General features: G+C 59.1%; 1 protein-coding gene and 2 non-coding genes across 3 annotated transcripts in view; 1 reads left to right on the top strand and 2 right to left on the bottom strand.

The window, feature by feature from the left end:
* Window positions 1-10,655, bottom strand: part of VAC14 (VAC14 component of PIKFYVE complex) — a gene marked incomplete at its 5' end in the record, with an annotated part of 45,653 nt that extends 34,998 nt beyond the window's left edge. Inside the window, 9 exons of the mRNA XM_035337047.1 lie at window positions 2,868-2,928; window positions 4,644-4,796; window positions 4,984-5,118; window positions 5,324-5,430; window positions 6,493-6,602; window positions 7,370-7,477; window positions 8,544-8,606; window positions 9,274-9,441; window positions 10,476-10,655. Of these exons, the coding sequence (XP_035192938.1) occupies window positions 2,868-2,928; window positions 4,644-4,796; window positions 4,984-5,118; window positions 5,324-5,430; window positions 6,493-6,602; window positions 7,370-7,477; window positions 8,544-8,606; window positions 9,274-9,441; window positions 10,476-10,655 (1,085 nt within the window). The remainder of the gene's footprint in view (window positions 1-2,867; window positions 2,929-4,643; window positions 4,797-4,983; window positions 5,119-5,323; window positions 5,431-6,492; window positions 6,603-7,369; window positions 7,478-8,543; window positions 8,607-9,273; window positions 9,442-10,475) is intronic.
* TRNAG-GCC lies at window positions 3,612-3,682 on the bottom strand. Its single transcript has one exon. It is a non-coding gene; the product is annotated as a tRNA-Gly (tRNA).
* A 1,245-nt stretch (window positions 10,656-11,900) lies between the features above and the next one.
* On the top strand, window positions 11,901-11,971 carry TRNAG-GCC. Its single transcript has one exon. It is a non-coding gene; the product is annotated as a tRNA-Gly (tRNA).
* The last annotated feature ends 1,200 nt before the right edge of the window (window positions 11,972-13,171 follow it).

Here is a 13,171-nt window from a genome sequence, read left to right as displayed (position 1 = left end):
CGGAACAAGAAGTCTTCCCCATGTTAGCAAGGACCACAAAGGATCCTCCAGAGCCTCCCTGCCCCTATCTGGTTTGGTGTGGGATCATCATCCCAGCACCCTTGTTTAACACCTGGGTATCGAGCCCTGCTGAGCGCCTGCCAGCCAAGCAGGACGGTTGGGAAGTGGCCTCAAACTGCTCAAGTCCTCTACTGAAACGTGGATGAGGTTACAGGAGCCCAAAACACGCCTTCCATTTCGGTCCCTCGAGGCAGGACAGCTGTCTGCATCGTCTATTTCCGCAGCTCATATGGAAGGAAGGAAATCAGGACTTTGCTCCAGAAGCCACAACTTGACCTCCCCTTCCTGATCTGGGCTCAAACTAGCGATGGCAGGATCAGCTAGGCCACGGAAAGGCTCCAGCAGCTCTGAAACACGGTTCTGGTCCGCTTCACCTCTGCAGAAGCTGAAGGCAGGGACCCCACCTGCCCAGGAAGCCCTGAAGCCCCTCTGGTTCCCAAAGCCAGGCTCTCCTGGGAGCCAGCTTCTGCCTCAGCACAGCCCCAGCCCTGATTTCCAAGCAAATGCCACCAGGAAGCTCCCTCCAAGGGAAGCTGGCAGTCACCACGGAGCATTTCTGGACGGCTGACAGCACGTTTTAGGAAAAGGGGGGTCATAGTGGCCACAGGAACGCGTTCGGCATCCACCCATCGAGCATCCAGCCCTCATCATCACCCTGCAGCGCATCTCCACGTGATGTGCTGGGCGGTGAAGCTGCACAGCTCCTCTCTCTGCCCCTGCTGAACGAGGTTGAGGTCGTCCTCCTTCCCCTGCTGCTGCCGCGCCGTCCTCACGCCGGCCGGTGGCTGCGCGGGGAGGGCAGGGGAAGGGGCCGTGAGAGCCGGGCGCCTGGCGCGGGGCCACGCTTCATCGCTGCTCTCAGGGGGAGACCGGGGGGAAGAGGACAAAAACACGAGCAAAGAGTGACTTCATCCTAAAAGGCAGCTGCAGCTTCCTCCGGCTGCAGCTCTTCCAGCCTGGAAGGGCAGCAGAATGGTTTCCCCTGGTGCTGCCTTGACACCCAGAGGGCATTCAGCACGCAGGCAGCTGCCTGCTCCTGGCTCTGAACTGTGCCTGCCCGGCATTGCCTGGCTCTGCAACCAGCAGCCCAGGGGTACACAGGCTTGAGGGATTGCTGAGAGCACCCTTGTGCTCTGCTTGTGCAGCCCCGGAGGTGCAATTCGGCTTGTCTGAGTTCCTACGGGATAGATTTCCTACAGACCTGAACCCCTGGATGCCAGCTACCCCAGCAGATGGGCAGAGAAGCAACATCCAAGTCGGAGACAAGAGACAGAGCACCAGGCAGGTGCCCAGGACTCCTCTCGGTCACATACAGCCCCCAGTCCCACGCCAGACCCCCCAGCGAGTGCCCTGGGGAAAATTTGTCAGGTCCCCGTGCTGAGCCAGGATGGCGAAACAGGCTTCCTGGCAGCTATGTCCCGAGCCACAGCCCGGCATCTCCTGCTCAGCAGGCTTTTTTTGCCAAAAATCTCATCTCCACGCTTCCCTGCCTGCATTGCTCCACAGTGAGCTCCTGCACTGCGTGGGGCAGCTGGCAGGAGCCAAGGACACCCACAGCCACCGAGCACGGGGCACCGCAGCATCCCTCCTGCTGAGCTCAGAGACTTTCTCGCTGCCTTTCCTCCCTCTCTTCCCCTGATGAAGCTCTCCAGGACAGAGCCTCAGCTATCGCGTGTCCCCTTGACTCGGTGCCTCTCGTTTTCTCCCTTTCCCCCTTCCAGTTTCAGCCCCGCACGCCCACTTCTGCACCTGCTCCTCTGAGCCTTCAGCCAGCGGGTGGGAGGCTGGCAGGGAGCAGGGACAGAGCGCAGCGGCCGCAGGAAGGCTGGGGAGAACCCCTCAGCAGCCACAGAGCTGCAGGCAGATGAGGGAAGCGGAGGGGTTCAGAGCTGGGAAGCTGGCACTGGCTCTGGGATGTGTTACGGTGGGTACCACGGGTCAGCCGTGTGGGCAGGATGCAGCCGGAGTCACGCATCCTATTCCGGGGACCACAACAGAGAAGAAATAGAGGCAGGAGCACAGCAAAGGTGCCGGGAATCACGACCTCCAAGGAAAGGAGCGGCAGGCAGCAGCAGGATGGCTGGGGGAGCGGGTGGATGTGTCACTAAATTCACCGACAGCTGGAGGGGAAGGAAGGTATTTGCAGGAGAGATGAGCTAGGTGTGATTCTGGGAGGGATGGCGCTGGGCATGGAGCAGCTCTCTGGGACGTGGGCCCTGTGATTGCCACGTGAGCTGGTGGGGGACAGGCTGGTGGCAGTGGCTGCCAGGACGCTCACCCCCGGGCAGCTGGAGCTGGGCGGCTCAGCGCCGGCCCCACAGCACCGTGCCGTGGTGGGCTGCCAGGACTGCAGCACGGCTCCCCGAGGGCTCTGAGCTCTTCTGAGAGCCTCAGGCGGTTCGTGTCCCCCTTCACTCGAGGCATCGTGTGAGATTAAACCCCTGCAGCAGGGGGAGGAACCGAGGACCTCCTGCTGCGGCCAAGCTAGAAGTGCCAAAATAAGCACTCACTCCGCCCCACCTTCACCCTTCTTTAAGCTGAAGCCTCCAACCAGGCGGGATCAAACACAGGAGAGGTGTAAAACCCCGAGTGCACAGACACTCGCTGCCTCACCTGGTCTCCTGCCTTTTACAGGGTGGCAAAAGCCCTCCATTTATGCCAAGAGACGAGAGGGTTTGGTACAGACGCATCCCCTGTCGCGCATCCCGCTGGGACCCGTGAGGCCCCGCTTGCTTTCAGCCCGCAGCACGCTTCCCCTCGGCTCTGCCAGCACCCCCCAGTCACAGCCTGCGAGGAGCAGCCCCTACCTGGTCGTGGGGAAGACACCGGTGTTGGTCACGCTGGAGTCACCAGATGCATCCAGAGAGCCTGGGGGCAAACAGAGAGGAGGCAGTGAGCAGGACTGGGAGGCTGGAGGGCAGCACGGCCCCTGCACAGACATCACCAGCCATCGTTTCATGGTCCAGGGCCCCCAAGGGTCCCTTTTTCCTGTGGTGAGACTCCACACGGAGGCCAAGCAGCCTCTGCTCCATGCTAGACAGAGGTCTCTGAAGAGACCCTTTGAATCAAGCACACAGGCTGAGCCCCACCGAAGCTGCTTCTAGCTCAGCCGGAGTCCTTTCGGCAAGGGATTTTAGAGCTGAAGGTGTACAGCAGAGCGCAGACAAGTCCACGAGCTTGTGCCGGCCACCATTTGAAACTGGGTCTCAGAAGCGCGGTGACAAAGCACCGTGACAAGATGAGCTTGACTCTGAATGCCCCCTTGTGCCAGCTGCCTCTACTCACACGCAGCAGAACTGCCACATCAGCACAAAGGGGGAGCAGAGCCGGGAATTTCGGCTGCAAAGCATCACAGATCTGTCTCGTCCTGCCTGCTTCCAGGTGCGTCATCTACCCAAAGGAGCAGATATCAACGCAAAATGCAACTGTTTCCATATTTTAACAAAAGAAAGTCTCACGACGACTAGGGAAGGGAAAAGAAAAAAAAAAAAAAGTTTTGCGGCTGCAACACAGCACTGCACTCCTCCCCTGCATCCCTTCCAAAAAGCTGCTGCATTGGCCGGGAATCGAACCCGGGCCTCCCGCGTGGCAGGCGAGAATTCTACCACTGAACCACCAATGCTGCCCGCACCACCCAGCCCCGCGCGCATCGCCTCCATCGCCTCCCGCTGCCGCGCCCGGCAGCCTCCAGCCCCTGCCCCTGCCCAGCTCCTTTCCACGCAGGGTGGTCCAAAAACCATCTGTGGACACAATACAGAAAAGCCCCGGGCTGAACACGCAGCCCCAGAAGAATAGGATCAGCCCATGTCATTTAAAGGTTACGTGTGTTTCGTGTGCCAGGCCAGAGATGTGCCAGAAGTAGCATCCTGGGACAACAGCACAGGCTGAAGGCATGCTGGCAGGCTAAAGCTGTTCTGTCTGCAGGCATCAGTCCCCCAGAACCCTCTCAGTTTACTTTTTTTCTCCCTTCAGTACTCTTCCAGGCCTCCCACACTTGTCACCTTTTGTCTTTTCTGTTCCGCTGTAGCCTTCTGGTCATTTTGGCACTGGGACAATGCATGCATGATGGCCTCAAAAGCACTGAACTTGGGAAGGACCAAAAATTCTGTTCTTTGTCCCTCCTAAACATACACTTCCCTCCACACACACGCCGATGCTCTCTGGCCTCTGTTAGCAGTCTCCCAGGACTAGCACAGCTCTCCGAGCTCTCCTTGGGGTGACAGCAGCTCCTCTCAAGCCAGCTGCTGCAGGACAGACGGGCCGTCCTCTTCCTGTGTTATGTAGCAAGACGCTAATCATTTAACTAAAATAATCTTTTTTGGGTCAGTTAATGGACAAGTCCAAGTGGAGCCTGGTGAGGGGGTGTTCCCCAGGGAGTACAGCACTGGTGGGGCTCCAGGCTGGATCAGTGACCTGCTCTGCAGACAGCACCAAACGCGTCTGTCATCGGTGATCATCAGTGAAACAGGACTCCAAAGCTCATAGAAAGTGCAGTTCCCTGCCCCAGGGAACCAAACCAAGCCAGGCACTTCTCCTAAAGACCCTCACCATGCTTCTAACAGCCCAGACCAACAAGGACTCACCGCTAGACGCTGCCTCTGGCTCAGGGACGGGCTCCTCTGAGGCTGGCTCCGCCGGTGGGGCTGTCACCTGCTTGGCCTCATCCATTTCATCGTCCTCCGGGATGACGAGCTTCATCAGGCTCTGGTTGCACACGTTTGCCACCTCTTTGATGTCTGAGTGGAGGCAGTGTAAGGAACACGCAGTCCCACGCATGCGCGGTGCCGCACGGGGCCAGGCGTGGAGGAGCCACCGCAGCCCCAGCCCCAGCCCCAGCGCCCCTCGCATCCACATGGCCGGGGCGGCTCTGGCTCTCGGCGGGGCTCCTGGCTGCCTCCGGGGGCAGCTCAGGTACAAGGATACTCTTCTTGCGGTCGTCGTAGGAGAGGCACGGCAGGACGGCAGTCAGGATCCCCGAGGAGTAGGGCAGCATCACCCGGCCAGCCAGCTGGATGAACTCCCTCATCCAGCACATGGCCGTCAGCTGGATCAGGTCGTCTGGGGAAAAAGCAGGACAAGCAGCGGTGAGACGGAGACAGCAAACCCCACGGGACAGGGGCCACGTGCAACCAGAGCTGACGAGCCCTCTTCTCCACCCAGTCTCTAGTCTAGATGCCTCTTAGCAAGGTTTTCACGCACGACAGCAAAGGTGCAAGGTGGCAGCAGGGCTGGTTAAGAGGAAAACCCGCCGACCACTACTCACCCGCGGCCTGGCAGTGGATCACCAGGATATTGGCCATTTCTGCGAACTTGACGCTGGGAGGATTCTTCTTGATCTCCTTGAGGAACTCCCCGAGGGCCACCTCGCACCTGCGGGCAGGCAGAGCGGGTTGGTTAGAAGTTACGGAGGGCAGCCTCGACACACGTGCAAAGAGGGGATGCAGGTGGCACGGTGCTTGTACGCACGCCCCCTGCTTCCTCCCAGCCCCAGGTCCTCAGCAGAGGACCGAGCACATCTGCGCCCAAGGAAAATGCCCATTTTTTTTTATTCACCGTGAAGGGGGGTTGTGCTGAGATGCTGCTCCCCTCTGCCACCCGGTAGGGGATGAATGTAGCCCCCACACAGGAAGAAGGAGGCTGTTGCAGTGCCACCACTTGTCACAGCTCTGTTTTTGTCCCGGTTTACCCCAACAGCAATGACAGAGGCAGTGAAAGTGCGACACATCTTCCCACTGGAGAACAGACGTGTCTGGGATGGGCAGCCAAGAGGGTGAGCGAGACAGGGGGCGAGCGGTTCTCGAAGCTTTCAGTGCTTGTCCCTCGACACACACACGCCGGGAAGCACAGAAGCACAGAGGAACTGGTAGGGCCCGGTGGTGCGATGGACCCAGGCCTGTCTCACCGCTTATTTATGCCTGACCAAACAGCTCCTCCTCCTGCACAGATCCTCTGATCTCCCTGCGAACCCCCAGCCGCTCCCGCGCTTCAAAACCCTCCTCAAGACTTGAGACCTAGCAGTGGAGCTGAAAAGCGAGCTCATGGTGCTGGCTCCCAGGAGCTGCAGGGCTGGTGCCGTGCCTCGCTGAGCCCCTCGGGCCCCCAGGTCTCACACCCGACCCCAGCAGCACACAGGAACGAGGGTACTGCGCTCAGGGGACGGGAAGGTACGGACAAACCGAGCCAGCACAGCCTGTGCCGCAGCACAGCCAGACCACGACGTCCCCCACAGCCACTGCAGCCAAAACAACCCGGGGAAGGGAGGCCCTGGCCAAGGACACTTTGATCCACCACGCACAAGTGGTTTTGCTATGGTTATACACAAGAATTAAGCCAGTGAAGGGTGACAGCAGTCAAGGCACGCGCCCGGGGCAGGGACATGCGCTGGCCCCGGAGCAGAACGCCGACCCGCACCCAGCCAGGCCCCACACTCACATCTTCCGTATTTCTTTGCTGTTGTCTCCCAGGATCTGGAAGAGCCCGTCCAGGATTTCTGGCAGGTAATCCAAGAGGTTGATGTCAGGCACAGACTCTAAGACCAGGATCTAGCTCAGAGAGGGCATTGAGAAAAGATGGGTGAGTTTTGGAGAAGCCACCTAACACCACCGGCACAAACCTGGTGCAGTACTGAGGAACAGAGGCATTCAGAGCTGAGCTGCAGGAAGGAGGGGAGCGTGGCTGCCGTGTGGGCCACAGGGGAAGGATGAGAGGAAGGTGTGGAGTTGCCCATTGTGGAAAGAAGCTGGGCTAGCAAAGGAGACGGGTGATCAGTCTGCAGCACTGCTGCGTTTCCAATCTCAGCTGTGTAACGGCAGGGAGTGGGAATGACTGGCACGATGCATGCAGGCACATGTGGAATGGCAAATCGTGAGGCTGAAAGAGAGCCCAAAGGCACGCATCCCACCAAAGCCCTGGATGGACTTTGTCGGCTCCTGCCTTGCACAGAAATGAGAAAGCTAATGGAGATCTGTGCCTCCGGGAGAGCAGCATCTCCCCACCACCGCTGGGTTTGCAGGGGTACCTTAACCCTTCCTTCAGGAAGGGAGCAGTGCTTGGTACTTTCTAACTTGCCGAGCAAAGCTCTGAACCAGGTTGGCAGAAGCACATCACGTACCCGTGACTACAGCGACACGACAGGGAGGTGGTGTTTCAAAGAGCTGATGAAAAACTCTGCTGGCTTACAGAACCTGCCCAAATAAATTCAGGTCCCTGAGCTCACCCATCACCACGGACACCTGCTGCTTGCCCAGACAGAGGATGCTGAGGGGCTGCAGTGTTTCAGAGGCTGCAGTGGAAGCCCCTGTGTACCTACCCAGGATATGATGAACTGCCGGGCGTACTGGTTGTTGGAGTAAATCCTCTCACGCAGCAGCGGGATGAAGCCCACCAAGTCAAACTGGTTGCTCTCCGTCACGATGTCCTGCAGAACCCAAGCAGAGGGTGTCAAAGGGACCTCAAGCACCCAGAGCATGCCCCAAGGCCAAGCAGTCACCCCCAGCCAGCTGCTTTTAAGGCACATGACAAGGAAAAGACCTCAAGCCCTTGATAAGCAGGTCTGTCAGAGACGGCTGGGAGGCATTGCAAGTCCTCGTGAGAGGGACTCGTGGTTTGTTCAGGGATGGGGCAGGAATTCCCCTCGGGCAGTGAATAACTCTGAGCTGGACCCACAGAGGAAGGCTCCTGCTTGGGACGTGCCAGCCCGGCTGAGCAGGAGGGTGGCCCCTTCTGATTCACGCCTCGCTGCTGTTCTGCACACACGGCTGAGCAGCTTTGATGTAATCGTGTGTGTCAGCGACCGGAGAGCCCCCCGGCTCTGCCTTAAAGCTCTTCCTCCACGCTCGGTGGGTTTTGCTGCCCGGCTGGCTGCTCACACCGGGACAGATCAGCGGCTCTGCAGCCGTGCAGCAGGAAGAGGCGGTGAGGTGGCTGCTGACTGCTGCGCTACCAGGGCAGGAGCCGGCAGGAGCCACGTGCCTGCCCCAGCAGAAGAGGAACCGGGAAGTCTGCTCAAGTAAAACCTCCCCAGCATGCAGGGCAGGAAGAGGAACCAGGCCTGCCCCACCTCGGGAGCAGCAGCTCTGCTCTTCATTATTCATTTAGGCAAGGGAGGAGGCAAGAGAATCAGAGCAGCAGCCCTTCTGCTTCCTAGGGCGTGTGTGCAACTCTACTCAGACCAAATCCTTGCTTCCCCCGAGACCTGGCTCCCAAGAGCTAAATACACACGCTGCACTGCAATAACCTGCCGGCTGCTCAAACCCGCCTCCTGGGATCGCCTCCAGCCTCTCAGTCTAACAGGCTACAGCCAGAGACAGAAAGAAATGCTTTCAGGGAAGGCACAGAACTGCACCGGGATGGTTCCAGCCTCTGGGGACCACGGCCTCCCAAGCACCCTGCCGTGACACGTCGGGCAGGCAGCGGAGGCGCCTGCAGGCACGGCGCGGCTGCATACCTGCACCGAGGGCTCTCTAGAGGAAGAGGAAAAATACCTTGAGAAGCCGGTCTAGAAGCTCGGAGCCACTTTTGACATTCGGGTCAGGATCAGCAGCCAGCTGCAAACAACAGAAATGATAAAGAGAAATCATTGCACCAGCAGGTCCCAGGCCTCTTCCTGCCTCGGCAGCGGAGCTCCCAGCACGCTCGCGGGACTGGTGCTCTCCTTTGGTGTTATCGGGATGGTCAGGGACAAATCCCTGTATCTCTGACTCCTCATCAGGCTCCAACAAATTCTCCTGAGACTTTCTAAGGGGGATATCAGGCACCCATCACCTTCCCGTGTGCCAGCAGCCATGTTCTCAAGCGGCACCGAAAAACAAGTTTGCAGCGATAAGCTGCAAACACAGATGTGTAGACGTGGTTTTGATCCTGCAAGACCCCCAAAAAGACATCGTGCTGCAGAGCCACCTTGTCTGCAGCAGCTCTGGCAGCCTCGTTTTCTTACATCAGTGAACAAGGAACAGAAAAACGCATCCTGGAGGTGAGGACCAAGAACATGGTGAACTCTAATACCTGCAACATCGCGGGCCTGCATGCTGCTGCAGAAACTGTTGGGGCAGTCCCTCAGACCCACCTGGTCAAAGCAAACCAGTTTGCCTGGAAAGATGACCTCGGGCAGCTTGGTTTGTCTGACCCAGGGAAGAAGAGGCCTAGGAAGGAGGTTCTCCTTCTCTGGTGGAGGAAAGAAAAACGCATGGGGGGGGGTTAGAGGAAGCTCCTTACCTTGCTGAGGCCATCAAAGAGCACGTTGAAGTGCGGGAGGACGGAGCCTCTGGCCACCTTCACGATGTTGTAGAGGGCCTCACAAGCGTAGTACCGCAGCCGACTGTCAGCATCGTTGAAACACGTCAGCACCGGCTCGATCAGCTCCTTCAGGTAGAGCCCGGAGTCCTGGGGAGCAGGAGGAGACTGCTTATTGAGGAGCACGCCACAGGGAGAGGGAAGAGGTGGCACCACCTTGGGTCCCAGAAACCAACAGATTTGGTGTGTGCGGCTGCTTACAGACAGCTCTTGGAGCTGGCTGCTACCTGAAGCAGCTCTGGGGCTCTCATTCCAGGAGAGATCAGCACGGCCTCGCTCTCCCAGAGAGCACGCTTGTAGTTTTACACGCTGCAGGACAGGCTGCAGCATGAAGGAGCCACACCAGGCAGAACTTGACTGTCCCTGGGGAAATACAGCCAGTAACTGGGCCAGCCCCGGCCCAAAAGGCACACAGGTGGGGGCAGGAGGTAGGCTCCTTTTTGAGTTAAAACAAACCCACGAGGGGGAACCGGCCTGGTGTTTCTCGAGCATCCAGCACAGGAGACGGTAAGGAAGTCAACAGCGTGCAGACGGGCAGATTAAGGTGTTTATCGGCGTCCCTCAAGGCCACCAAACCCAACTCCTCTGCGGCTGCCCCAGCAGCATGCACTGACTGTGGGACACGCTCCCAGCCTGCGCCCCGGGGCCCTTTTGGGGCTGACAGATCCCTGAGAGGAGTGTTTTGGGAAGCGGCTCCGTGCTTTAACAACAGGATGGAGATGGGAGCGCTGCCCAGAGGCATGTGGCCATCAGCTTAAAGGCAGCTAATGCCAAAGATGCCAGGCCTCAAAGCAGCCGTTTCAGGTGATCAGAAGAAGGGGATTAAAGAACAAGGGAATAAACGAATAAAGCTCTCATCAGAAGGGGATTAAGTGAATAAATAAGTTACACCTCTCAGCTCTTCTAGCAGGGACAGTCAGCTCCCAAGCTCCGTGCTGCCTTTCACACGTGCCCTGCCACGTTCCAAGCTGACTCCTTCCCGTGCGGGCACTTTCCAAAATCAGCCCCAGTAAGTGAGAAGCCCGACGGAGCTCTGAGCCCATCACTAAGGCTAATTAACGCAGCATGTGGAGCAGTTTCTGTCCCTCTGTGGCATGCACGAGCCACAAAACGCTTGCCCTTACCTTGCCCAGGGCGATGGAGCAGGCGGCCAGGCCGATGAGCCCCCCTTTGCGGCTGTGGGGGTGCTGGGAGAGCGCGAACTCCTGCGACAGGATCTGGATGACGTGCTTGATCTGAGACGTGTTGTTCTGAGCCACGAACTCGCGCACCAGCCTGGGGGGAGAGGAGGAGAGCAGGAAGATTTAGATTTTGCCTGATGTAAACGCCTGGGGGCTCAGCTCCCCGTGGCCGGCAGAAACGGGGATGTGGAGCTGTGGGTACAGCACACAAAGAAGAGGTAGCAAAAAGGGGAAGGTCTAGGGAGAGCACAAGTGAAACCCTCGTCTGGCAGCGCAGAGGTCTTCCTGCTCATGTTCAGCAGTGGCTCGCTGCCCTCCTGCTGCCCCCAGCCCTCCAGGCACCCCGTGCCCACGCCTGCAGCCTTGTTTGCAGCTCACGGCCCAGGAACCAGAGCCCTGAGCCAGCTCAGGATCAGCTCTCAACGGCTCCTCACCAGGGCTGCATGCTCACAGAAGCACTTTCAAAGGGCTGGATGCCAGACCAGGCTGGGAGGAGGATTTCTTCCATCCCCAAGGGACTGAGAGGCCAGAGAAGAAGGCACCAGGTCCTCTGCTCTGTACGGGGCTGTGCCTCAGGCTGCTGCTGCTGCCGTGGATCCATCACACATCCAGGGGGCTCAGACCCATGGTGCCCGTGCTGACACTCCCACTGCCCTCGCTTGCCACCAGGGCCACCAGGCCCTGAAAGGCAGAGCTGATGGGGACAGAGCTGGGGGCTACTGAGAGTGGGGCATGCACAGGCTGCGAGAGGGTGGCCAATACTCCAGATGAAGAATTTGTTTCAACAAGCTGCCTGCAGCATCAGGACCTTCCATCGCAGGCCAAAGCAGGCCCCACCCCACCTTCCCCCCGAGGGGGCCACGACGAGGCGATGCTCACACTGAGGGCTGTTGGCGTACAGGGACAACGCTCCTAAAGCCCAAGCACCTCGCGAGGGGCACCGGGGGCCGGCAAGCTCCATGTCACTGCCACAAACCCAAGAGTGATTCGAGGAAGTAGCAAGGACACCGTTCAACCAGGACACACGCTGTCCCATGGGATACGGGGGTCATTTGCCCCCGACACGGCACGAGATGATGGCACAGCACGCTGACAGCTCAGACCAGAATTATTTCCCACCAGACGCGTGCCCAGCACAGGGATTTGCGACCTCCCCCGCCACCCGTTGCTTCAGCTGATATTCCACGTGGAATTTTTTAAAAACCCACCGCGCAACCAGCGACAAGCAGATGAGGCTTCCCTATAAAATACCTGCCTCTCCCTGGAGCTGCTTAATGGCTCTGGGCTCAGAGCTCGGGGACCCCGCACCCAGGGGCTGCTCCCACCAAACCCTCAGGGCGCGGGCGCGAGGCAGCTGCACACAGCTGGGCATTGGTGGTTCAGTGGTAGAATTCTCGCCTGCCACGCGGGAGGCCCGGGTTCGATTCCCGGCCAATGCATCCACAAAACTTTTCTCTTTTTATTCCCTTTGATTTCTGCCCATGGAGCAGACCCACGGGCCTCAGCATCTCAGCCCCAGGACCGTTAATTTCATCTTTGATGGAGGTACAATGACTTCTAATGCCAAACTCCATATATATATATATATATATTTCTGTTACACTGGATTCGGGAAATTCTGATGCTCAGGATTTTGCCCTAACACCCCTTATGTCTTAAGCCCATGGAGCCAGGCAGGGGCCGAGGGGCTGGGAAATCTCACACTGCTCCATTCCAGACAAGTGTCGCTGCCCAACTGCCCGCTTTGTAACATAGAAAACCATTCTAGAAGACATTTACAACTCAAAAACGATTATTACCAGTGCTCTTCCCACCCTGCCGTGAGCAAAGCAGCTGTCCTCCTCCTCCTCGGGGTCATCACGAAGCCCCTCGCTCTGCTCTGTTCAGGAGCTGAGATTTTTAGCAGCGGCAGACAAACCCTTCCCCAAACCTGCTGATTCCAGGCGAACGGCTCCGACTCCGGTCCTGGTCCAGCCGCAGGCTCCATCCAGCAGGAGGAACGGGCACCGAGCCCCAGCAGCACGGAGGCAGCCCCTTACCACAGGGATTTAGGGAGCGCGGCGGGGTTCTTGTTTGGGGGGTGCCAGCTTTATGCTCTTCGGGGTTTAAAGGGCTCGGGGCTGCAGGAGGCACCCAACGGGTGATGTACGGGGCCGGGGAGCAGGAGCTGCTCCCACTTTATGGGGCCGGGAGGTGCCCAAGCCGGGTGCTGAGTCCCTCCTCGCATGGTGCTGCTCCATCGCAGCTCTGGGCTGACCTAAACCCAGGCACCCACACCAAGGGCTGCCCCTTGGCTTCCTCCCCCTTGCCCCCTTCCCACGTTGGGCGCTCAGCCCCATCAGCAGGTCCCAAATCGGACTTGGGGTGGCACAAAGCAAGTGGGAAAAGGCGGTCCTGGGGCAGGGCGAGCGGGGCAGAGCTGCCTGTCCCAAACGAGGGGGGGCGGCCCGCGTGTCCGGCACGACCCCCGTTAGGCCACGACCCCCGGGGGAGGCAAAGGACGAAGAGCAGAGAAAGGGGCCGGGTCCCCCCCCCCGAACAAACCCGCCTCCCACCCCAAATCCCCCCGGGCCCGGCCCCGACGCCCCAGCCCCCGGGGACGGCCCGGGGCAGCCGGAACCCGCCGCCCCCGGGGGGGG

The sequence above is a fragment of the Oxyura jamaicensis genome, chromosome 11, assembly GCF_011077185.1.
Source record: "Oxyura jamaicensis isolate SHBP4307 breed ruddy duck chromosome 11, BPBGC_Ojam_1.0, whole genome shotgun sequence".
Taxonomy (NCBI): domain Eukaryota; kingdom Metazoa; phylum Chordata; class Aves; order Anseriformes; family Anatidae; genus Oxyura; species Oxyura jamaicensis.
This window is presented reverse-complemented; position numbering and strand designations above follow the sequence as displayed.